The following is a 24,259-nucleotide window of genomic DNA, read 5'->3' on the forward strand; positions in this document are numbered from 1 at the left end:
CATAGATATGATGTTATATGTATAGGAGAAAAAGAAAAATTAATTGTGCCTGTAAAAAGAAGGCAATTTGATTAAATATTACATTCACACTGAAGAAATATTTCAGATATTGCACGATGCCCATATTGCTACTGGCCATGGCATCAGAAACAGCATGGAAAAAGAATTAGTGTTATTATTACATGACACCTCCAGGCAGTCCAAGGACTCATCGTGGGAATAGGAAATATAAAAATATTACAAGGGAGATGATCTTAATTTACTTGAACTTATGTGAAATCGGTCATAAAAAACAGAATGTTCCTAAGAAATTCTTGGTAGTTAATCTAATTTTAAGTAATGAAATGAACTCAGGATGTCAGGTTGACCTTATAGTTGCAAGCTGATGAGCAATATAAATTTATACTCATGTACCAAGACCATCTAACTAAATTCGATCAACTACGACCATTAAAAACCAAAACGGCTGAAGACGTTTAGACATTTTTAGAATTTTCAGTGCCCCGAGTATCCTATAAAGCGATAATGGCAGAGTAATCAGAATAATGTCATCAAAGAACTTTGCAGCATGTGGTCTGAGTTAAAAATAGTGCATGGAAAGCTCAGGCACTAACAAAGTCAGAGTTCAGTAGAAAGATGTAATCAAGACGTAGAAAATATGCTAAGCTCTTGGTTGGAGATTTACAACACTAACAAATGGTTGGAAGGAATATGTTTTGTACAACTGATAAAAAATGGAGTGTATCATACTGGCATAAACTGCAGCCCCCTATGAAGCCATGTTTGGAACAAAGTTAAAAGCTGTCCTAAAGAGCTCTATACCTGATGAAGCAGTGACCAACATTATTGACCAAAAGTAATGGCAATGAAGAAAGTCAAAGTTGCTCAGACTCTGGAAGATCACGTACCATTCAAGATAACATTATAAAAGATTCTTCGATAATTGCATCTTCACATAGCAATATAAATAATGAAGTTCCGAGACCTACATCGTCTTCGTATGAAAATGATTTAACCATGCTGATTTCCGGAAACCAAAACATTGTTAGTACTACAGAGTTGGTGAATGACAAAGAAAAAATCCAAACAGTTGATTCAAAAATAGAAGACAAAATAAGAAGTGTGTCTAAAAATCTTAAAAAACAAGCAAAAAAAATGATTGATACATTGAATTCTAAATACCCAGCAGCTAATGTCAGAGATACGGTAAAGGTTTATGTATCAGACATAGATTGAGCCCGATGTGATGGAAGAAATATTTTAGGTATCGTTGTTGCGACTGAAGATAAGAACTTTACAAATTGGGTACCAAACATGGCATTTTGAACCTATTATATTCCAGAAACCAGTTTACTATTTGTAAAGAAAACAATTTCAAAGTTCTATAAAGAGTACAAAAACCTATCCTAGTGCAGATATTGCTTCTGATCATAACCTACTGGTGGCAGAGTTAAAACTTAGACCGAAAGCTATACCTAAGAAACATCAACAAAAAAGGTTTAATTTAGGAAAATTAAAAAAAAACACAGAGATAAGACACAAATTGAGTCAAGAACACAGAGATAAGACACAAATTGAGTCAAGATCTGAATCAAGAGCTAGCACTTATCAAGAATGATGACATCATAAGGGTTGATGAATCATGGGAAAAATTAAAATCTGTCTTCATAGAGAAATGTACCAATACCTTGTGTCCTAATAGAGTAGTAAAAAAGAAGAGTGGATAACTGATGAAATTCTTTCTCTCATGGATCAATGCAGATCATATAAAAATCATAGTCCCATAAAATATAAATTGGTTCAGAAAATTATTAAATGCAAGACAAAAGAAGCAAAAGAAATCTGGATGAATGAAAAATGTAAAGAAATAGAAATTCTACAGGAAAAGTATGACAATTCTAATCTACACAAAAAGTTGAAAGAGACCTCAGGTATATTTAAGAAAAAACAAACTATGTGTTCTTTGAAACAAAAAGGGAGAAATAATATCCGAAAAGGATGACAAAATACAAGAATGGGTGAAATATATAGAAGAACTCTTTACTGATAACAGACAGAACCCAGCAAATACTTATGAACATATGGAAGATCCATGTATTCTAAGATCAGAGGTAGAATGTACACTAAACTCAGCTAAAAATGGTAAAGCCTTAGGCCCGGATAGAATACCAGTAGAAATAGTAAAGTTATTAGAAGGTGACAACATTAATATATTAGTAAAGCTATTTAATAAGATCTACGATACAGGCATAATCCCTCAAGACTGGTTATAGTTGACCTTCATCATGCTACCTAAAAAAGCAAATGCGAAAACTTGTAATGACTACAGAATGATCAGCCTAATGAATCACGTTCTCAAAATGTTTCTGAAAATAATTCAAAAAAGAATATACAGAAAATGTGAAGACACCATCGGTACTACCCAATTCGGCTTTAGAAACAGTTTGGGAATAAAAGAGGCTCTTTTCTGTTCTCAGATCTTATTCCAAAAATGTATTGACCAAAACAAGGAAATATTCATTTACTTCATCAACTTCGAGAAAGCATTTGACAAAGTCCAACAAGCTAAAATGATTGCACTATTAATATTGGATTAGATGGTAAAGACATCAGGATCACTGAAAACTTATATGGAACCAAAAGGCATCTGTTCAAGTTGATGACATTATTACAGACTCCATTAACATCAAACAAGGAGTAAGGCAAGGAGGTGTACTGTCACCTCTTCTTTTTAACATATACTCAGAAGCCATATTTCAAAAAGTCTTGAAAGAAAGGAAGGGATTAATGTAAATGGTGAAATCATCAGTAACATCCGACCAGTCTCCTGGCTGACAATATTCAGGATGTTTAAAATCTTCTGGAACTAGTGAATGAAGAGAGTCAAAAAATGATATTAAAAATAAATATCACCAAAACTCATGGTCATAAGCAAGAAACCAATTCTTAATTCAGTACTTTCTTTAAATGAAAAACAAATAGAAAGAGTGGCAAAGTTTAAATATCTTGGATGCTGGTTAAATGAAGATTGCAATCCAGAAATAGAATTAAAAGTTAGAATTGAAATGGTAAGAAAAAATTTTCTCTTGATGAAATCAATATTGTAACCGGAGTTTAAATTTAGAGCTTAGAGCATGCATAGTTAAATGCTATGTGTGGTCTGTACTGCTGTACAGTGCAGAAACTTGGACCTTGAAGACAACATCAATAAAAATACTTGAAGCCTTTGAGATGTGGTTATACAGAGGAATGTTAAAAATCCCATGGACAGCAAAAAACGTCCAATCAGGAAGTACTGGAACAAATGGGGAAATCACGTTAACTTTTAGATACCATAAAAAGAAGGAAAACTGCATATCTTGGTCACATATTTCATAATGAAAAATAGAAGATACTGCAATTAATTATAAAAGGGAAGATAAATGGAAGAAGAGGACAAGGAAGACGAAGAAAATCTTGGCTGGCAGACATCAGACAGTGGACTGGCATGAACTCTGAGAGACTGCTCAGAGTGGCTGAGAATCGCTCAAAATTTGCCAAGGTGGTCACCGACCTCTGATAGGAGATGGCACTCAAAGAAGAAAGAAAGAAAATCAGAAAACTTCATTTCTGCTGGAGAAGTACTGGATGGAAATTTTGCTTAGAGACTGTGCAAGAACGTCATCTATTTCTGGAGGCCACAGTTATAGTCGATGCTGCTGCTGCAAAGGTGGTTGCAAATCTAATAGATGCAAATGTCACAAAGAAAAAAAATTATGTAATTCCAAATGCCATCAAAGTTTTAATTGCTTGAATAAATAACAGACAAAATATTTCATTTTTAGTATACCATACCAAAAATGACATTCTGGAAGCTTCCTTTAATTGATTTTTATGATTTTATTGTAAGCGTCAATTATCCAGACTAATTGTTACCAGAGTTGTCTGGATAATCAATGCTTTACTGAAATATGATTAAACTTTTCTGACATTTTAGAAACATATTATTTTATTAATATGACCTGAATAAATAATTCTTAATGAAAAAAAGTGGTTTTTTTTTTGAAAATCAAAATCGCCCTCAATATTTATCAGGCTGCTTGGCCATGACCCAAATAAATATCATTATTTTCACTTTACCTGACAAGATGATAGCAGTATTCATATTGACCCGTCAATGTGATAAATTACAATAAACAACATGAAATTTATTACAGTGCCCAATTTTGTTTGTCATTATTCATAATGGCCAGGAATTAAAAATAATGTCCGTATTAATCATTTAGTCCATTACATATATAATAACAATGATATCATTTCAAAAACCAAAACCAAATTAACATTTTGAATTTTTAGTTACATATTGTGCAATTATTTCTTAGAACCCAAAATGAGAAACAGCATTTAATATTCAGGAAGTAATCTTTCATGAGGTATAGTATTTATATGAAACCCTATATGCAGTTCTTGATCTGCAAGTTTTCTTAAAACCATAACTGATCAAAAATTCATTGATGAAATATCAGACAGTATTGAACCATGTAAAATTCAATGATGAACTTTGGTATGGAACTAAGAGGAAATCGTGGAGTTAAAAATATTTCATTATCATTATATTCTTCAAAATAGTTGATTTTCTATTTGTAAAATGCAGATCAAAAACATCCAGACATCCCTTTATAGTAGTGAATATGCTATATACATCGCAACTACAGTTCATACAGGTATAAAAGGAGAACACAGTCTTGTCCATCACGCAGTTCATCAGATGAGTCTGGGTTTATCAGAGGAAACATCATGGTATAGAGCTGTTTTTCATGGTTTGGGCTTGGCCACTAGTTCTAGTAATGGGGAATCTTAATGCTGCATCCTATAACAACATTCTAGATAATTCTACGCTTCCAATTTTATGGCAACAGTTTGGAAAAGGTCATTTTCTGTATCAACATGACAATGCTCCCATCTGTGAAGTGAGGGCTGTGTAGGAATGATTTGATGAGATGGGTGTTGAAGAACTTGATTGGCCTGCATAGAATCCTGATCTCAATATTATGAGCAGGATGAATTGCTTGACACCAGTGACCAATCTCACTAATGCAATTCTGGAAGAATGGAAAAGAATTACTGCAGCAACATACCAAAATCTAGAGGAAAGCCTTCTCAGAATATTGAACACTGTTACAGCAACAAATGATGGACCAACTCCACATTAATGCCTTTCATATTTACAGTGAGAGTTAGAATAAGCAGCCATTTGGGTATTTTTGATCAGATAGTGTATAGTCAGAGCTGTTTTTAGAATACCAGAATGTTTGTTAATGCACTACAAAAATATCTTAGTAACTTTAAACATATAGACACTACAGTATTATGCAGATTATTACTTTTAATTAAGCTTGTATGCTTATTACCTCAACTTTGAAGTATCACTACTATACTTTTTTTTTATCTTGCTTATTCAAATATGGTATCGAATATCAGTCAATACAGCATATTAAGTGCACCACCCATTATTAATCCTTTACAAACAGCAAATTATTAAATATAAGTTTATTTTTGTAAAAATTAATATTTTAATTTATAAAAAATGGATTCTAGACAACAAAGGCTACTAAAATATATTTCAAACATTTTCTACAAAATTATATAAAACAAAAACGTTATATTCTGATATGTTTATACAAGTAAAGATTAGTCTTTTCTTTCATTTTAGAAATTAAAAAAAAAATAGTGAAAGCTGTTTATCATGTCAATGAAGAATAATCAGTGATTGGAAAAAGGAAAAAAAAAAGCAGGGAGGGAGGAAAACAGATTCTTTCACAGAGAAGAAGCAGTAGTAGTACAGTATTACTCCAATCATATGAAAAAATAAGTGAGCAATCATCTTTCTTTAGGAGGAGAATAATATGGCCACATCTGAACTACTGTGTACAGATTTAGTTGTCTAGGTTTCTTGAAGATGTGGAAGGGTGGAGAGAATCCAGATGCAATTTTGGTCACTTGCACCCAGTCAATAGGAGGGGGGGGGGGGGAAGAGAATAAGACAGAAACATATAAGCTACTTACAAATAAATTGCACTGGTCATGCCGATGCTCAGTGATGTGCCACAGCAGGCCTTGCCATGTAGTCCTGTTACATGCTTTTCTGGAGGCTTTCTATTCACCCCCCCCCCCAACAATATGGAGTTATTAAGACACTATACAACAGGGCTAAACTAATCTGTTCAAATGACAATGCCCTAACTACTGAACTAAATCAAATCCTTAACATTTTCTCAGCCAATGGCTACAACTCCCAAAAAATACTAAAACCAGTAAACCCCCCCCCCCCCTCATAAAAAAGATTATTCTAAATCCATCACCTTCCCCACATTGGGGGGCACCTCGGAAAAAATTACCAAAATCCTGAATAAACATGACTTGACCTCTTGTTACAGGCCATATAGAAAATTGGCATCCCTTATCCAGTCCACTAAAGACCAATCACTTCCCCTAAACCAGGGGTCGGCAACCTTTTTGGATTGAAGAGCCATTTTTAAAATTATATCTGTTAAAAAAAAATTTAAGGAGCCGCACTCAGTGATAAGCAACCAATGGTCCATGGGTTGCATGTGGCCCTCTCAGGTTTCTTGTGTGGTCCACGGTGTTCGTTTTGTACGGCAGACTTAGTATATTTTAATTAAAAATCAATTTTATGAATGTTGATTTTTACATGTGGATTTATTTGTGCAGGTTAAAAAATTAAAATATACCTAAATAATGGAAAATAAATTACTTTCTTATCAAAGAAAAAGAAAATATTCTTTATGCAGATCGAACCGAGTATTTGATTTACTATTTAATTGCTCATCACTGCTTTAAATTTAGAAACTATACTGAAAAATATTATAATTAAATTATTTATTCAGGTTTTTTTTTTTTTAAACAGTAACACATTATCATACTTGTAAAACACAGGGGTGGCATGTCATACAAAATTATATGATATTTTTAAATATTAAATAATAAAACAAAGATTTGCTCCTCCTTACAAAAACATGTATGAAATCCAATAACACACCTATTTCTTTAATTTTTTTTTTTTTTAATTTAAAATATCTTCTTAGTGCGACTTTTGCTGTTGAACTTCTTGGAATAGTTTTTCAATATGCGGCGAATACGCCGTAATTTTCATTTTCAAACATGACGAAAACTCACGTTGTTTAGTTGGTTTCTCAACTTACTTTTAAAAAAATTCATATTAGAAAATATTTGCTCACAGAAATATGTCGATTCGAAAATCGATAAAAGTCCAAATGCGTATGTTTGAAATCACCGAATGTAAGTGTCCAGCAAACAATTCCACGTGTCAAACACAATCTGATCTTGCTTTTTAAGATCTTCTATTTCAGACCATTTTTTTGTATTGCAAGGGTAGATTTTTTGTCTTTCCAACTCCTCCAGGTCAGCTTTAAGATTTCTAAATTTTGAATTCCATGAATCATGAGTTTTCAGGTCCTCTAACTAAAGTTGAAACACAGCCTCATCAATTCCAGCAAAAGGTGAAAAATTTAATTCGGCAGGATTAATTTCAAGTTGTTGCAATAAAAATGACATAGTTGCCTTGTTCTTTCTAAATTCCTCAAATCTCCCATTAAATGTAGATTGCATATTTACCACAATTTCTTTGAAAAAGGTTAAATGTATGGAATTATTATCAGCTTGTTATTGTTGATATTTCTTCAACGTAGGAAAATGTAATAATGTGCCTTTCTCTAAGTCTGTCGCAAACAAATATAATTTTTGCTCAAACAAAATCACTTCTAAAAGCAAAACTGGTGTATTTCCCTTTCCCTGCAGTTTCTTATTTAGTGCATATCCTTCCCATATAAATGGGAAGTCATATCCACCATAAAGTAGAATTTTTGTAAAATGCAAATAGAATGTAAAGAAGGATTATCACGTATGATTTCAAAGAGTTCAAACATGAAAGTATTAAATTTTTTAGCATCGCATGTACTATTTTCAATTGTAAATTCTAAATTTAGGGTTTTAGTTTCTAATTTAATAAATAACATTCATTCTGCATTATTCAAAAATAGATTGTTTAATAACAAAAAGAGCCGCAATTATTCATTCAAAGAGCCCCATGCGGCTATGGAGCCGCTGGTTGACGACCCCTGCACTTGACCTACCTGGTGTATACCATGTCCCTTGCAGCTGTAAGCTGTCCTACTTTGGCCAAACAGGCAGGACAGTGAATATCAGAAGTTTGGAACACAAGGACTACATCCGGTTTCACCAGTACAGCCACTCTGGGCTTGCAGACCATTCTCTGGATACACGCCACAGAATACGGTGGAAGAAAGCCAAGTAATACACCGCAGCAAGTATAAATTTGAAAGACTATTCATAGAATCAGCCTCAGCTCTAAGAAACATGCCAAACCTTAACAAATTTGGATGCATGAGACTGCCCCAAATTTGGGAGACATACATCTTGAGAACTTCAGCCCAACAGCCAAGAATACCTAATATAGCCTGCTGGGGGGGGGGGGGGGTACCATGAGGACTTTAGGAAAAACAGTAGTTTCCTTGCTTCGACCTCATTTGCTGTTTTAGTACCTGCGTGCACATGTCTTAATCTTATGTGTTCCCATGAAGATGGCAACGTGAAATATAGGAAGTATATATTAAAGTTTATTTTAATTTATATTTCAGTATACGTTGTGAATTCCTTAAGTTATTTAGTAATCATGTGCAACCAATGTATAAGCCTTTCTATGAGAATTATAATTTAATTTATTCTCTAATACAGTGAAAAACCTTGCTACAAGTTATTAAAGTGGTTATACTGAGGACCAAAGAATAAAAGAATAAAATGAACAATAAAAGTATTCTTTATTTTCTCCATTCTAGAAATCTTATAGTACTGAAATGTTTCAACATGCAGGATCTTTCATAACCAATGTTTTAAACACTGATCTTCTTACAAGTCTAGCAGGGTGAATATAGTCTAGTGAATTTCAGTGCTATTAAAACATAGTCCTGTCTTATCACTCAGACGAAAGATCCTGCTTTGCTTTACTTTTGATAATGTTCCAATTTTAGCATGAAAATCAGCAATAAAAAGACCAAAACTATGAAAATAGGCAGAAACACTGAAAACTTTAGCTCAGTGAACCTACAGAAGAAGAAGAAGAAGTAAATAAGTTATTTAGGAGCGAAGATGGCAAATTAAATTTGGAAATAGACAACAGAATAAGCAAATTATGGTGGGAAGCCAGTTAAATAAATTTATATGGAATAAGAGAAAAATGAGCAAAACAGTAAATGAAGTGTTTTAGTGTTATTGTATTTGATCAGATGTTTTATTTCTAACCCAACGCTCATATCCATAACTTAAAACTAGTTTGAACACAGCCTTGTATAGTGTTCAAACCAGTTTTAAGTTATGGATATGAGCATTGGGTTAGAAATAAAACATCTGATCAAATACAATTACACTAAAGCACTTCGTTTAGTGTTTTGGCTCATTTTCCTCTTATGCCATATAAATTTATTTAACTTGCTTCCCACCATAATTTGCTTATTCTGTTGTCTATTTCTAAATTTAATTGTCACAACAACAATATGATAGTACTATTTATATGCCTAAAACTGCCATGACTGTCACTTCACATAATCTGAATTTTTAAGTGAATAATGGCTTTCATATTAACAGAGGTTCTCTTTTATTTACAAGAATAGCAAAAAAATAAAATAATAATAAATAAAATAAATAAATAAATAAATATATATATATATATATATATATATATATATATACAGTCATCCCTCGACTTACATCGGGGTTCCGTTCCATCCGGCAGGACGTAAGTCGGTTCGGATATAAGTCGATACATTAAATCAACAGAGTTATAGGAGTTAGGGACTTAGCAGTAATAAGTATACTGTCATTTTAATTTTTAAACCTTATTATAAAACTGTACTGTCTGTTACTGCCACTAGAAAACAGAAGAATAATCACCCAAATCATCCTCCACAATCACATCTTCATTGCCTTCCCTATGAAGGACAAGGCTGCAGCTCTTCTGGCGTAACCTGTTTTTTTTTTTTTTTTTGATGAAAATGTTCAATGTGCTCTGATTATCCTCTTATTCTTTCATTATAAATTTGTTTACAGCAGGCAAACGCATCGTGTACTTTTCTTTCTACTAATACGTAGTGTTCAACATTGGGATCCATGTCTTCAGCCATTTTGAGAACATTTCTGCAAGACTCTTCACTGTGAATTGTTTAACCACCTCTTCTTGTTTCTCTTTTTCTCTTCCTTTTTTCGTTCTTCCTCTTCTGCAACACGCTGATCCTCCAGTTCGACCAATTCTTCACTGGTCAACTTGCCAGGGGCACTTTCTATGAATTGAACTATGCTGTCATCATTCACTTCTAGATTGTTTGCTAGGCCTACTATTTCTTCACTCAATTTACGAAGGTCTTCATTTTTTTTCAAAACTTCCAAAATTGTGCACAAACCTTTTTAATGTCTTTTCCATATACCACTCATACATTGAGAGATCACTTCATTCCAAACTACAGCAATATTTTTAATAGCATGATAAATATTGAATGCTTTCCAGAATTGCATGAAAGTCTGGTTGTTTCCTTCAGTAGCAGAAATGGCTTGTGAAAAAGTTCTCCGTATATAATAAGCCTTAAACACTACAAGAACTCCCTGATCCATTGGTTGGATCAATGAAGTAGTGTTTGGAGGGAGAAACATGACCTTGCACTTGGTGAAGATCACCGATATAAGATGGATAACCTGGAGCATTATCTAGAATTAATAAAATTTTAAATTCTACATTTTCTTTCACACGATAGCTTTCCATTTCACTTGCATTACAGTTGATTAAGGCATCCACAAACAATTTTTGAGTCATCCATGGCTGGCTTCTTATATCTCTGCTAATGAACTGGAAGAGTATGCTTCCTAATGTTTTTGAAGGCTTATGTATTCTCACTGTGCCATATCACAAATGGTTTCAGTTTATATCCAGCCACATTATCCTCTAACAGAATCGTAACACAGTCTTTAAGAGCTTTGAAACCGGGCATAGATTTTAGCTTTTTGTGGATGAATTGTCCACTCAGGCATTTTTTTCTGAACCAAAGAGGCCTCATCCATATTAAATATTTGCTGTGGCAAATAATTTTCCTCCTTTATAATTTTATCCACAAACTCCTTGGCAGCCTTCTCATCAGAACTCACAGATTCACCATACGTTTTCACATTATGCAGTGCAAAATGCTGCTTGAATCTCATGAACCAACCGGAAGGAGTGTTGAATTCGTAGTTGTAATCGGGTCCTGCTTTCAACATGTTGAAGAGACTTAGTGCCTTACCGTTTATGGTCATACTGCTAAGAAGTATGCGCTTTTGGTTCAGGTCCTCTATACATGATGGAAGTAGCTTTTCCAATCAATGATAAGACCTTGTCGTTTCTTTGTCACTATCATTGAACTTGCAACTTCGTTTCAAGATCAATTGCTCAACTCTTTTTCTGTGATTCTTCACTAGGTTTTTTTAATTGGGTGTGTAGGGGCCATGTTGCACAAAATATCATGAAATATTTAATGATAAATACACAAATAACCTATTTTTTAAACACAAAATCAACATAGGAATTATTGAAGCCACGTGCCGACTGCTGAGAGAGGCTGCCACTGAATGCACTATTGCTAAATAAAAACCTTTTTACTTTACGCTCCCTTGCGCCTTGTTCGAACATATGGTCGAAAATGTTATTTATTTCAAAATGGGATCACGGATGTATTTTCAAAGGGACGTAAGTCAAGGGATGACTCTATATATATATAAAAAATAAATAATTAAAATAAAAAATTCTCAGATATAATTTGCATTTTCATGTCTTTATATCAAATTGCATGCATTTTAGGAATAATAATAAAAAAAAATGTGAATGATAAAGAGTGAATATGCTTATAGAAAACATCCTGGATCAATCAAACTATGGCACAATGATCCTTTGCACTTAATCTCTTTAATTAAAAAGCAGGAATGTAGAGTGAAAAATATTTTACAATCTTGCAAACACTTAGCAAATTTAGCACTGTATATAAGAACACAGATTCCCAAATCATTTGGAGTGTATCATTACATTTAAAAACAAAATTAAAATAAAGTCTCTGAATACTAGTGTTATAGCAGAAAAATAATAAAAATATTCTTATAAATGATATAATTAGGATATGTCTATACAAGTGATGCACAGATATTTGCATAGTGTCAATTATTATTTATTAAAAAATTTTTATGGACTTAAGCTTTATATGAATATAACGAATTAGTGAATAGGATGAATTTGTCATATCACTGTAACAGAGTAACTATGATGTGTATGGCATCATTTATGACAGTTAACATTTATCAAAATTCCTTTACATTATAAATGACTTTTTTTTAATGGCAATGGTTCATTTTTTTTTTATGCATCCAAATTCAAAAAATTTATCTGAATGCAAAAGCAGCATCACATTAAAGAACAAAAATCAGTTCTTACAACAGTGTTACTAAATATAAATTGTAGTAAAATTAATCTTCACAGAATTAATTCCAAATTATAAATGTTATCCTCATGTTATCAACATTTAAAACATAACTTTGAGAATGAGAATTATTTTTTTCAATCACACCATTTTAACAGAACATAAATGAACAAAATTTCTTAGTAATTAAAGGATTCAGTTGGGATCTAATAAAACCCATAATTATAACTATGGAAAACAAATATTACTATCTTAATTTGTAAAAGATAACCAAACTGTAGTCTCGGTATCTCAAAAGTTCTAAGATATTCACTTAAATGAGAGTTATCGATAAACTTCTTTCAAAATTTCAATGAACGACTGTCCAGATAATGCTCTGCATTCATAATCAATATGGTGCAAGGTATTGCCCCATCTAGAATGATTTGCATCAGCAGCCTTATAGAATTTTACTTGAAATGTGATACGAAGGGCACCTACGTCTTTCAGCTGAAAAGTAAAAGAAAAACAATGTGAACAGAACAAGAATTTAGCACTGTATATAAGAACAATCTTTTTTTAAAGTAAACATTTTATTTTTTAATAGTTAATTTTCTTAAACGAAAGGATGTCATGATTACATGCAGTGATATTTTCCACAGCTCATTTATCTGCAGATACAATTTCCATAAGATATCAAGAGTCCTTGCCATTCCACTTTGTCTTCTTTCAGTAGAATTATTCTCTATTGCAATTTTTTTCCCTTTCATTTCCAAGCGATGGGAATTTTAGCTATATTCTCAGTAATATAACTGCCAAATTGAATTTTGCTTTTAGAGATGCTTCAGATGTGTATATACTACAGAAGATACCTTTTCCGGAAGTCATTAACGTTTGTGCATATGTTTTTATATTTACAGTATAATGACATCTAATATGCACACATATATTCATATTATTCAGTTATGAATGCTGAAATGGCAGCGTACATTTTTATCATATCATTACTTCTCCAGTTTTTTTTTTATTAGATATTGAATGAACATTTTACCTAAGTGATGTACAAAAATTTATATCTTATTCCTAATTTAAAGAAAATAGTTATCATTGTTTGTCTGGCTACCTATTTGTCACTAAGAGGGGTGATCTTGAATGAATCAGACTTCATTAATCTCTATCTGTGGCTGCAAGAAGCATGATCATGTTCTACAGAACAAGTTCTAAGCTAAGAGAGACAAAAAATCTTAACCAAATAGTCACTGTTTTGAGAAGCTATTATTTAGAAATTTGCCATAGTCAACTGTCACCTATAGTGAATTTCATAGGGAACAAAGGATAATTTCACTGTAGCAAATCATTCATTTCAGTGAATGATTTGCTACAGTGAAATTTCATTTAGCATGGCACTGACACTGGTGCTTTGGCTAGGAATTTTTAGTAGTTTGTTATAGCAAAGAATTCACTATAGGAGTGAAATGTATAGTAAGAGCTACCTGTATTTAGTCTTAAAGATTCAAGCACAATTATTACACATTATTGTTTCTTCTCAACTTCGGTTTGTTAACTTATACTCTTTTCACTCTGGTAATCAGTTCATAAAACAGAAGAACTTGAAGATTTAAGCACAGATGCAATGTTCAGTTCAATGTACTAGTGTTACAACTAAGAGAAGGTTTGAATACTCAATTTTTGACCTCTGCATATCTTTCTGTCCTAATAATTGTAACATCCCCCCACCCCAGGGTTGCCAGATTGGTCATTTCATGGCCAAATTTCAAAAAGTTGGCACTTTTTTGAACTCTGGGGCCATGAAAAAATCGGTTTGGCCATTTTCACAAAGATTTCAAATCATATGCATTATTTACTTAGTTTAATATTGTTGTCGCATTGTAAGGCTAGCTGTTGGTACCCCCTTTACACGGCGTTTGGTTGGCAGTGACGTGCTTGATGCAAATTGACTGTTACTGAAAATGTTTGTTCGATGATGTCATAATGAGCCTTTGGTAACTGGCTTATAGTTTGTTACTATGACTCCCTCAATAACACCAAGCATGCTTGAGCTTCATTCTGTACTTGTATAAAACAAGTACACAAAGCGTCCGCTCGCTATTGTTGCTATAAACTCGATCCAGTTCTATTGATAAATACCACCAAACACGATGCAGTTTTGTTTTGTACTCATATGAAACATGTACGCAACAGCCACACCAGCTTGGGTCCATGTTTGTTTTGATCGTCTCTAGTTACTAGTTAGTTATGCCGTAGACTTTGTGTTGCAAGTGTTGTTCCGTTGCATGATATCAGACATTTGGAGATCTTTGGTGATAGTTCTATCTCATAAGCTTTCATACTGGAATATTTTGCATAAATTTTATCCGCATTGTGACAATACACAAGTAATATGTTCAATTTCATAAGAATGGTAATAAAGTGATTTTAGTATGATTAATGAATAATTTTTTAATATCGTTTATAAACTCGATCTTTATCTTGCTTATATTTTTGTTATTTTCCCTTTACCAGACTGGTGTTTGCTGTGCCAGATTAGTATTTGTACTACAAATTTTGTAGTACTATTATCTATAATTTGTTTTTTGTTTCTTCATTTTCTGAATTGAGATTTTTTTTTTTTTTCAAGCCCTTTAAAATGCCTAAGTACAAAAGTGATAATAGAGGTGGAAGAAAATATAAAAAGAGTGGGAAGTAAAATATTTGTGGCTGAAATCTTCTAATGATGGACAACATGTATATTGCACGTATTGAAAACTAATGTGCTGCCAAAACTTTATAACTTTATATCTGTTCACGATAAATCAAAGAAACACCAATATAAATCTCCCAGCACATCACAAACAACTCTAGATAAAGTTATCAAATCGTCCATGAATGACCAGGAAAAACAAGCAGAAATAGAACTTAGCCTTGCAATAGCATGTCATTCCTCAATTCATGCTGTAGATCATATAGGTGAAGTAGTTACGGAACATTGCCAAAATAGTGTTCTTGGTAGCATTAAACTGCACAGAACCAAATGTATTGCAATTATAGAAAATATAATTTTGCTGCTTCATTGAAAGAGAATTGAAGCATGATTTAGAAGGTAAAAAGTATGTATTACTAGTAGATTAATCTACAGATATTGCAATACAAAAGCATTTGTGCATAGTTCTTAGATTTTTTTGCAATGAAACAAATAAAATTCACTCAGCTTTCTTGGGTCTTATACCTGTTGTAGAGACAACACTAGAGGTTTTATTTAATAAAATTTCAGAAGTGTTAGCTTCATATAATCAAACTCTTAAGAACTGTATTGGGTTTGCTAGTGATGGTGCTCCTGCTATGGTTGGAAGTAACAATTCTCTGTGGACTAGGATTAGAAATGAACTGTATTTAAATGAAGTGCATTTGTTACTCTCTGGCAATTTGTATACAGCATGCATTTTCAAAGCTGCCATCCAATGTTGGATTCATTTTGACTGAAATTCCTTCGTGGTATTCAAATAGCAATATGAGAAGAGAAGATTTTAAGGTTCTTTTTAAAGTGATGAATTCAGCAGTTGAAGATGACCAGGAATGAGATGCACCCCTTCCATTTATGAAATTGTCCAAGACAAGGTGGTTAGTGAGAGGTAAAGTCTTCAATAACATACTGTTAAACTGGGAAGAATTAATTGCCTACTTCACCTGCTGTGAACAATCTGGAGGTCAGGATACAAGGTATAAGGCATGGTTGATAAAAGAAATGTTACAAGATAGGATGAATTATTTTTACTTTGTATTTGCTACTCCCATTGTTAAAGAGTTTGAAACGCTTAATATTTTTGTTCCAGCAAACCTATGCTGATCCTTACGATCTTGCCAAAGAACTGCGCACACACAGAGATAGTCTTTATCAAAGGCTGTACAACGAAGATGGAACATGCAAAATAGTAGAAAATGTAGACTTTGGAATTAAATTTGATCAAGAAATTAGGACGTACTTGATCAGCTTTAGCACTTCTCCTAATATGGAACAAGAAAATAATAAAATAAAGTCTGTGAAATTTAGGTGCCAAGCCATGCTTCAAGAATCGTTGAATCAAGTGAACAAGCAGCTCCCTGAGTCAGCTGATATATTTAAAGGTCTGTCACTTTTAAATCCTACTGTTATTCTAAGCAAACAGAAAAGGGAAAATTTTCTGATCTGCCATTATTCCACCTAATAAACGATGTCGATGTAGACCAATACAGAAAAATTAGCCTTGTTGCGTGGAATGAAGAAGAAAACTTCAAACAAGATGGAATCCCTAAGGAAGCTTTAGAATTTTGGCAAGCAGTATCCAAACACAATAATTTTAAAGAACTGTCGAATTATGCCCTAACATGTCTTATCGTGCCAGCAAGTAACGCAATAGTCGAACGAATTTTTTCTTATGTCACATCTATCAAAACTAAACCCAGAAACAGGATGCAAATTAAACTGCTGGATTCAATTGTAAGAATCCGTTCATTCTTAAGTGATAACAATATGTGCTGCCAAAACTTGAAATGTATTCCTGAAATGCTACAAATGCACAACAGCAAAACCCTTCACGACTCGACTGCAGAAAAAGAAGAGCAAGATATTCAATATCTTGAGGAAGTGCTGTCAAATTAACAGCTGAGTTTCACTGTAAGTATTTTAAGTTTAATTAAAAGTATTTTTGATATGTAATCGAATATATAGGCATAATTTATGCACACTTAATTGTTGGTATGTTAATTCACACAATTCAATCATTTTATATCTTTGGCCATATTTTTGGCCTAATACTTTTCCAAAGTGTTAGGCCATATTTTTGGCCATATTTTCTTTAAATTTTGGCCATAAGCTGTTAAGTTCATCTGGCAACCCTGCCCCACCCCACTGGATTGGAAAGTATATCTGACAAATTATGTTCTTGTTTTTATCCATATTTTACTAGCATAAGAAAACAAAAGTCGACACATGAAGTCTTCATGACTAAGCCATAATATGTATACATATATACACTGTGTGTGTGTGACAGTTTATAAGGTACCAAACAGTATGAGGGTGGTCTGAAAAGTTCTCAGCCTAACAATGCAAAAATGAATTTATAATTTCAAAATTATTTTTATTTTTCAACATAATCTTAAGACTAATACATTTATTCCAGCGATGCTCCAGCGCCATTATCATGTCCCTGTAGTGGTTCTCAGTAATATCTGCAAAATACCCCTCTACAGCTGCAATCACCTTTTGATTCAAAGAAAAACGCTGACCAGTTAGGAAGATTTTTAGTTTTAGGAGGAGATAGAAGTCAGAGGGAACCAAAACTGGGGAATAGGGTGGATGTTCCAACAATTCATAGTGCAGATCCCTTAATTTTCCCATTGCCAAAACACTTTTGTTGGCAGATGCACTGTCCTGATGAAAGATGATTTTTTCTTCCACAAACCAGGTCTTTTCTCATGAATTTTTTCGTCTGGCTAAAAGATTGGAATAATATTCCCTGGTTATTGTTTTAGTCTTTTCAAGATAATTAATAAACAAAATGCCTTTAGCATCCCAAAACACTGATGCCATGACCTTTCCTGCTGATGGAACCGATTTTGTTTTCCTTGGCACTGAACAACTGGCTTCTGTCCACTGTTTTGACTGCTGTTTGGATTCTGGTGTGTTATGGTGAATCCAAGTCTCATTCATAGTAATAAACTGATGCACAAAATCAGTTTTATTCTTATTAAAATGCTCTAAGCACTGTTCAGAGATTTTCGTGTGTGTGCATTTTTGATCTACTGTGAGCAAGCGCGGCACCCCTCTTGCACAAAGCTTTATCATTTGCAATTCTTCATGCAAAATATATCCTATACATTCTTTTGAAATGCTTATAGTCTCAGCAATTTCACACACTTTGACTCACCAGTCATCCAATATCATATCGTGCACTTGAGCAATGATTTCTGGTGTTACGCTTTTTGGGCGTTCTTCACATGGATCATCTTCACGGCTGGTATGGCCACGTTTAAACTCGGCAGCCCATTTCTTAATTGTCGAAAATGAAAGAGAAGGGCGCCCACAAACGTTTATGAACTTCGAATGAATTTCTTTTGGCATTAAACCTTCTTTTACAAAGAATTTTACAACCGCACGATACTGAATTTTATCTATTTCAAGGGATACAGACAACACTTTTGCTTTAGACAGCTGTATAAAACAAATTACTTGATAGAATGAATTGCAATTTCAATTGGATGCTTATGACAGATGTATCAACTTAGAAAAAAAAAAATCTTGCCGATAGTGTTGCCATTTATGGTCGAGGCTGAGAACTTTTCTGACCACCCTCGTCGAAGCATAGAAATAATTACTTTATTAAGAGACTTCTTAATTACATAAGCATTTATGTGTACGAAAAGAAAATTAATAGACAAATAAACCGTAAAAGATTAATAAGATGACAACCATGTGTTAATGGTGAAGAGCTGAAAGGAACTCACGTTTGAGAGTTTAATGGAGATAAAACAGTAATGCAAAAGGATTAAAAACAATATACAGATATCCCTTGCATAACGCAGTTTTGCTTAACACGGATTTGATTATCGCAGCAATCCCTTGATATACGCAGCAAGAGTTTTGATTAACTCCCCTTTAAATTTACCATGCAAAATCATGCTCATGCCACGAGGCTGCTAGCCTCGTGGTCATCCAAATTCTCTTAATGATCTGTATGAGAATGTGAAAGTTTTATTTTCCACACCAAATACGACATCATTGCTACAACCCATGGACGTGGGCGTCATTGCAACTTTCAAAGCCTATTTTCTTAAAATGACATTCTCAAAGGCAGTAGAAATAACAATGGGAGAAAATGCGATTACACTCCACGAATTTTGGAAAAAAATTAACATTAAACACGCAATTGAAAACATTCGTGACTCGTGGGAGCAAGTGTCTTCTAGTTGCATGAAAGCTGTTTGGAAAAACCTTCTGCCAGATTATGCTAATGACTTAGACTGTTTTCAAAATCCTGTGAATAATGTGGTCAAAGAAATTGTTGCAATTGGTGAAGACCTCGGTTTTGATGGTGTTGATACAGAAGATGTTAAAGAATTATTGGATTCAAATTCAACAGATTTCAGTGATAATGATCTTCTTGAAATTAAACAACACACATATGAAGACAACGAACAAATGGAATGTGAAGATGAGGTTCCAAAGGAAATAACAGTCAAAGAACTGGATGGAATATTTCGCAGTTTTAGAATCGCTTAAGCAGCAAGTAATGGATATGAATCCAGATGTTAATCAAAGAATGCTTGTTTGCCGAGGTCTGGAGAGTCATTTTGCTTGTTATCATAGAATTTATGCCGATAAGAAAAAAACTAAAACTGTTCAAACGACTCTTTATAACTTCTTTTGATTAAAAAAATTGCAGTAGCTAATGTAGGTACAAGTATTTATTAAACATTTACTTTGCATTCATTTTTTATCTTTCCTAAAAGAGTACCATATAAAACGAACTATTAGTACAGTAATCGATCAGGGATGAATTGTACTTTTTACCACTGATTATTAGATTTGATTAACGCGATTTTGATATACGCGGTAACATCGAGGGATTAATTAACCACGTTAATTGAGGGATACCTGTAGTGTGTTTCACTTAGTTTCATGCTGCATGGTGTGTTTTACTTAGTTTTGTGTTGCTTGTGTGTGTGTGTGTGTCACAAGTTTTATATTGCACTCCCTGAAGATGTTTCTGTAACTGAGAAAAAATACTGGACTGGAAGAATTAAAGTTTTTAACCCTTTTGCAGTGCTAGTTTTACTCCACTAAGCCTCCAACATAAGATGACATCCACTACAGAATTATGTAGGATTCTGATGATTTAAAATTTTTTGTGAACATGCATTTATTGTTGTACACATTGTGTGTGTGTGTATGTTTGAATGTGCTTGTTTCTGGTCATTACAACTAGGAGGCATTCTGATAAATTAATACTAAGATTTATATTTAATCGTAATAGGATGGCATTTCTAGAGGTTCCTTGATTTTCCTTTCTTTTATCATAACTGGTTTAACCATTTGGATTCATTTAATAAAACTTGCCATCTTTTTGCGCAGGCTAGTGCACTGTTCAATGGATTTCCCAGCCTGTTTGCAGCATGGTGTCTTGCAATCACATCACAGTAAACTCATGGATATTTTAAAGGGTTGTGTTGAGGACCACCCTCCATTCTCATCAGAACTGAGGGTGTATGGAAAAACTGGTCTAGTAAATAAGAAAAGGATGATCATTTTGGGTGATTGTAACTATGATAATATAGAATGAAATGAAGAGATGGTATCTGTGGATGAAGAAAGTGAATTCTCATGTTTTTGGAGTACAACTACCTTGAGCAGTATGTAATGGAGAACACATGAGAACTGTGAGTCTTAGATTTGTTCATCTCATCAAGAGGATGTTACTGATACTTCATTTGGAGTAACACATGGGTAGTGGCCAGGAAATGACAGGAAAAGATATATATGTGGAACTACAAGGCCAGTAATTACAGAAAGCTCAAGAAACAGATTGGACTTTAGTGAAATCAGGTACTAGGTGGAAGAGGGATCAAGGCTGCTTGGGTACTAGTCAAGAAATACATTTCATTCTTGTTATGAATGCACTTCTAAGCACTCACTCAGGGAGGGTCCAGTACACTAATATTTAAATACCTATCACACCTTTCCTTGAACACATTTACTGAAAACATACAACAACCAATAGAAGTCCATTCCGCATACTCGCTACACACCACAAGAAGAACCTAGACTTCATATGCTATGATAATGGATAGTGGTAAGATCATTCTGGAGAATGATCCTACCACTAGCCAGCTTCCAGGAAATGATCCCAAGTTTTACCTCCACCATTCATAAGCTGTAAAAGTTCACTTGTCTTGTCTATATTGTAACATTTCTTCTTATTAACTTGTTTCTATCATATCTCTACTCCTCTGTCTATTCCTCAAACTTTGAAGAACACATTCTTGCAAACTCATATGCACACTTCTATAGGCCAGTTATCATTTTGGTGATTCACGCTGAATCTTTTCAACTGTTTCGCCCCATATCCCTGGAACTCAAAGTCTCCCGTGATGAGCCTCTGGACTCCATTATTATTATTATTATTATTTTATGGCATCTCCATGGAGTCTGGGGACTCATCGCGGGAGACCCAAATCAACAATCATACACACAAATCCTATCACACCTCTCCTTGAATCCATTCACCAAGGGTACTTACAATAAATTATGGCAATCCATTCCACTCACTCACCACTCTCCACGCAAAATATCTGGTCTGCTTGTGGTATGCTTGATTTTTCATTTGTACAGTCTTGGCACATCTTTTGGAGAACCAGGGTTTAGTTTGGGGGAATGGCAGTACAGAGTAGCGTAGGGAATGTATGTTTCCATGCCAGCGAGAATTACTTTGGTGATACGTTCCGTGCACATTTTTGGGTTGGAAGACTGGATAGCGTACACACTGACGATACTCAAGGTGAGATGATAGAAGCATTTAAATTACTGAAGTGGTTTTACAGGACTGACGTTGAAGACTTTTTTTTCAATACATGGCAAGGAGAGAGAGAGAGAGAAAAAAAAAAGTGGGGTCACCAGTGGAAGTTGTGTAAGAGTGTAGTTAGCCAGGGGTGTAAGGACTAGGTTTTTTTCTTGGAGGGTGGTGATTAGGAGGAATGGATTGCCAGAGGTGGTTGTAGGTGCTTCATCAATGAATGAGTTTAAGGAGAAATATGACAGGCATTGCATGAACAAATAATATAATATAATTTAACATAATATAATAATACATTACATTGTTTTATTATAGAAGGAAGGGGGGGGGGAACTACAGACTAGTGTTTCGATTATTTTGAACACCTTTTGCAGTATTTTGAAGAAGAAAGCACTTACGTTTAATTCCAAGCTGACACTAGTTCTTTTTGCTTTCTTTGTAATATTAACTCCTAGAGTAGACCAATGAATAGTGTACACTGAAGCTAAATTATCTGCAGATACTTCTGTTACTGATAATGGGCTCTCCATTATATAAGCATTCCTAAATAAAGTACAGGACATTTTGCAATAAAATTATATTTAGAAGATACTTATAACTGAAACTTTAGTATATTGAGAAATATAAGTAGCATAACTATAAATAATTAAGACAGTTACAGGAATTCAAATATCAGAATGGATTCTATTTAATAGTACTCCCATACAAATACATGCCACATATATACTTGTGTGTAGTACATATATACACTTGTGTGCTTAATTCTGTACCAGAACTTAGCAAGATATTAAAACGCAGTGCATTTTATTAAAGCTTCTTCCATGCCACAATATATAATTTATACAGCGTATCTGCATGTGTACCACTGCACTCCCAATATTTCCACAGGATGTGCTAGTTAATCATGGAGTTCAATAAAGTCCATAAACAAAACTGGGATTTATCGATCCTGAAGGATAAGTAACTTTTTCATATTTTGGTTCATAAGATTAGGTCAGCTTATTGTAGTTTTTGTTTTAAAGAAGTGTGTAAATGAATAAGCTATTTAGTTTGTAAGTAATCACTAAAAAAACACACGTACTAACCACAGTAATGACTATTTAATTTGTAAATATTTCATCCCAAGTATCTTGGAACATCATCAGTACAGTAGTTCAAACTAGGAATAACATACAGTTAGGGTGCATGATTACAATGGAATCTCAATATGCGTGCAGTAACGTGTTGTAGAAGTAAATTAAATATAACTGAGAAAAAAATAAAATAAAATATATATATATATATATATAAAGATTATTTTAGACAATTTTGTATGACAATTTCCCATACTTTAGGAATAGTAAGAACGTCGTTGAGGTTTAAATTTGGTCTGTGTAGTAGGGCTTTAGCACTTTCTTTATATAAAGATTCATATTTATATAAAGATCTGTGTAAAAGTTTCGACTTCTCCCAATGGATATTATAGTTTGGATTTTCAACTCCATGTTGGGAGAGACCAGATTTCTGCGGTTTGAAAAGACGAATATGGTCTTGATGTTCCGAGATGCGTTTCTGAACAGACCTACCTGTCTGACCAAAGTAACACAATTTGCAGGAGCATGGGATCTCATAAATGCCAGGTAACATCAGAGGTGAGAGTTTGTCCTTAGGAGAAGGTAACAAGTTATAGATTTGGTTGATAGGTTTATAAGTAATGGCAAAATTGTATTTCTTCATAATTTTTGAAAGGCGTTCGGAGATGCATGCCTTTGATGTAAGGTATGGGAATCCTATGGACCTTCTTCTTGTCTGGGTTGATGTGTGGGAAGGTGACTGATGATTTTTTTGAGTTGTTTTAAGATTATATCCAGTTCTTGGTTTAGAGAATCTTCAGAAGAAAAAAAAAAAAAAAAAATATATATATATATATATATATATATATATATATATACAGTAGAACTCGGTTATAACGAATTCCACGGGATTGCATATATTTGTTCGTAATAATCGTTATTCATTATATCCAAGAAGGTCATAATTTGAGGGAATTAAAAATGTTTTCAGATTTTTCTCAGCACAGGTATATTGGATAATATAAATACATATGTGCATACATACATATAAAGAACAAAAATTTATTTTTAAAACTTCACATTTTTACATAAAAAATCATCAAGCATGCTTTGCTTTGCACAAGATGCATATTTCATACATTTGAAATTGTTCCTT

General features: G+C 33.5%; 1 protein-coding gene across 1 annotated transcript in view; it reads right to left on the bottom strand.

Moving 5' to 3' along the window:
* Nucleotides 1-12,073: 12,073 nt before the first annotated feature.
* The window catches only part of LOC150101720 (CB1 cannabinoid receptor-interacting protein 1-like), an 80,033-nt gene continuing 67,847 nt past the window's right edge, over nucleotides 12,074-24,259 (bottom strand). Inside the window, exons 3-4 of the mRNA XM_090400669.1 lie at nucleotides 22,450-22,594; nucleotides 12,074-13,016 (exon numbers count right to left, since the gene is read on the bottom strand). Coding sequence (XP_090256795.1) covers nucleotides 12,852-13,016; nucleotides 22,450-22,594 — 310 coding nt within the window. The 3' untranslated portion in view covers nucleotides 12,074-12,851. The remainder of the gene's footprint in view (nucleotides 13,017-22,449; nucleotides 22,595-24,259) is intronic.

This window comes from Typopeltis vanoorti, chromosome 11 (assembly GCF_054136105.1).
Source record: "Typopeltis vanoorti isolate ZY-2024b chromosome 11, IOZ_Tvanoo_1.0, whole genome shotgun sequence".
Classification (NCBI taxonomy): domain Eukaryota; kingdom Metazoa; phylum Arthropoda; class Arachnida; order Uropygi; family Thelyphonidae; genus Typopeltis; species Typopeltis vanoorti.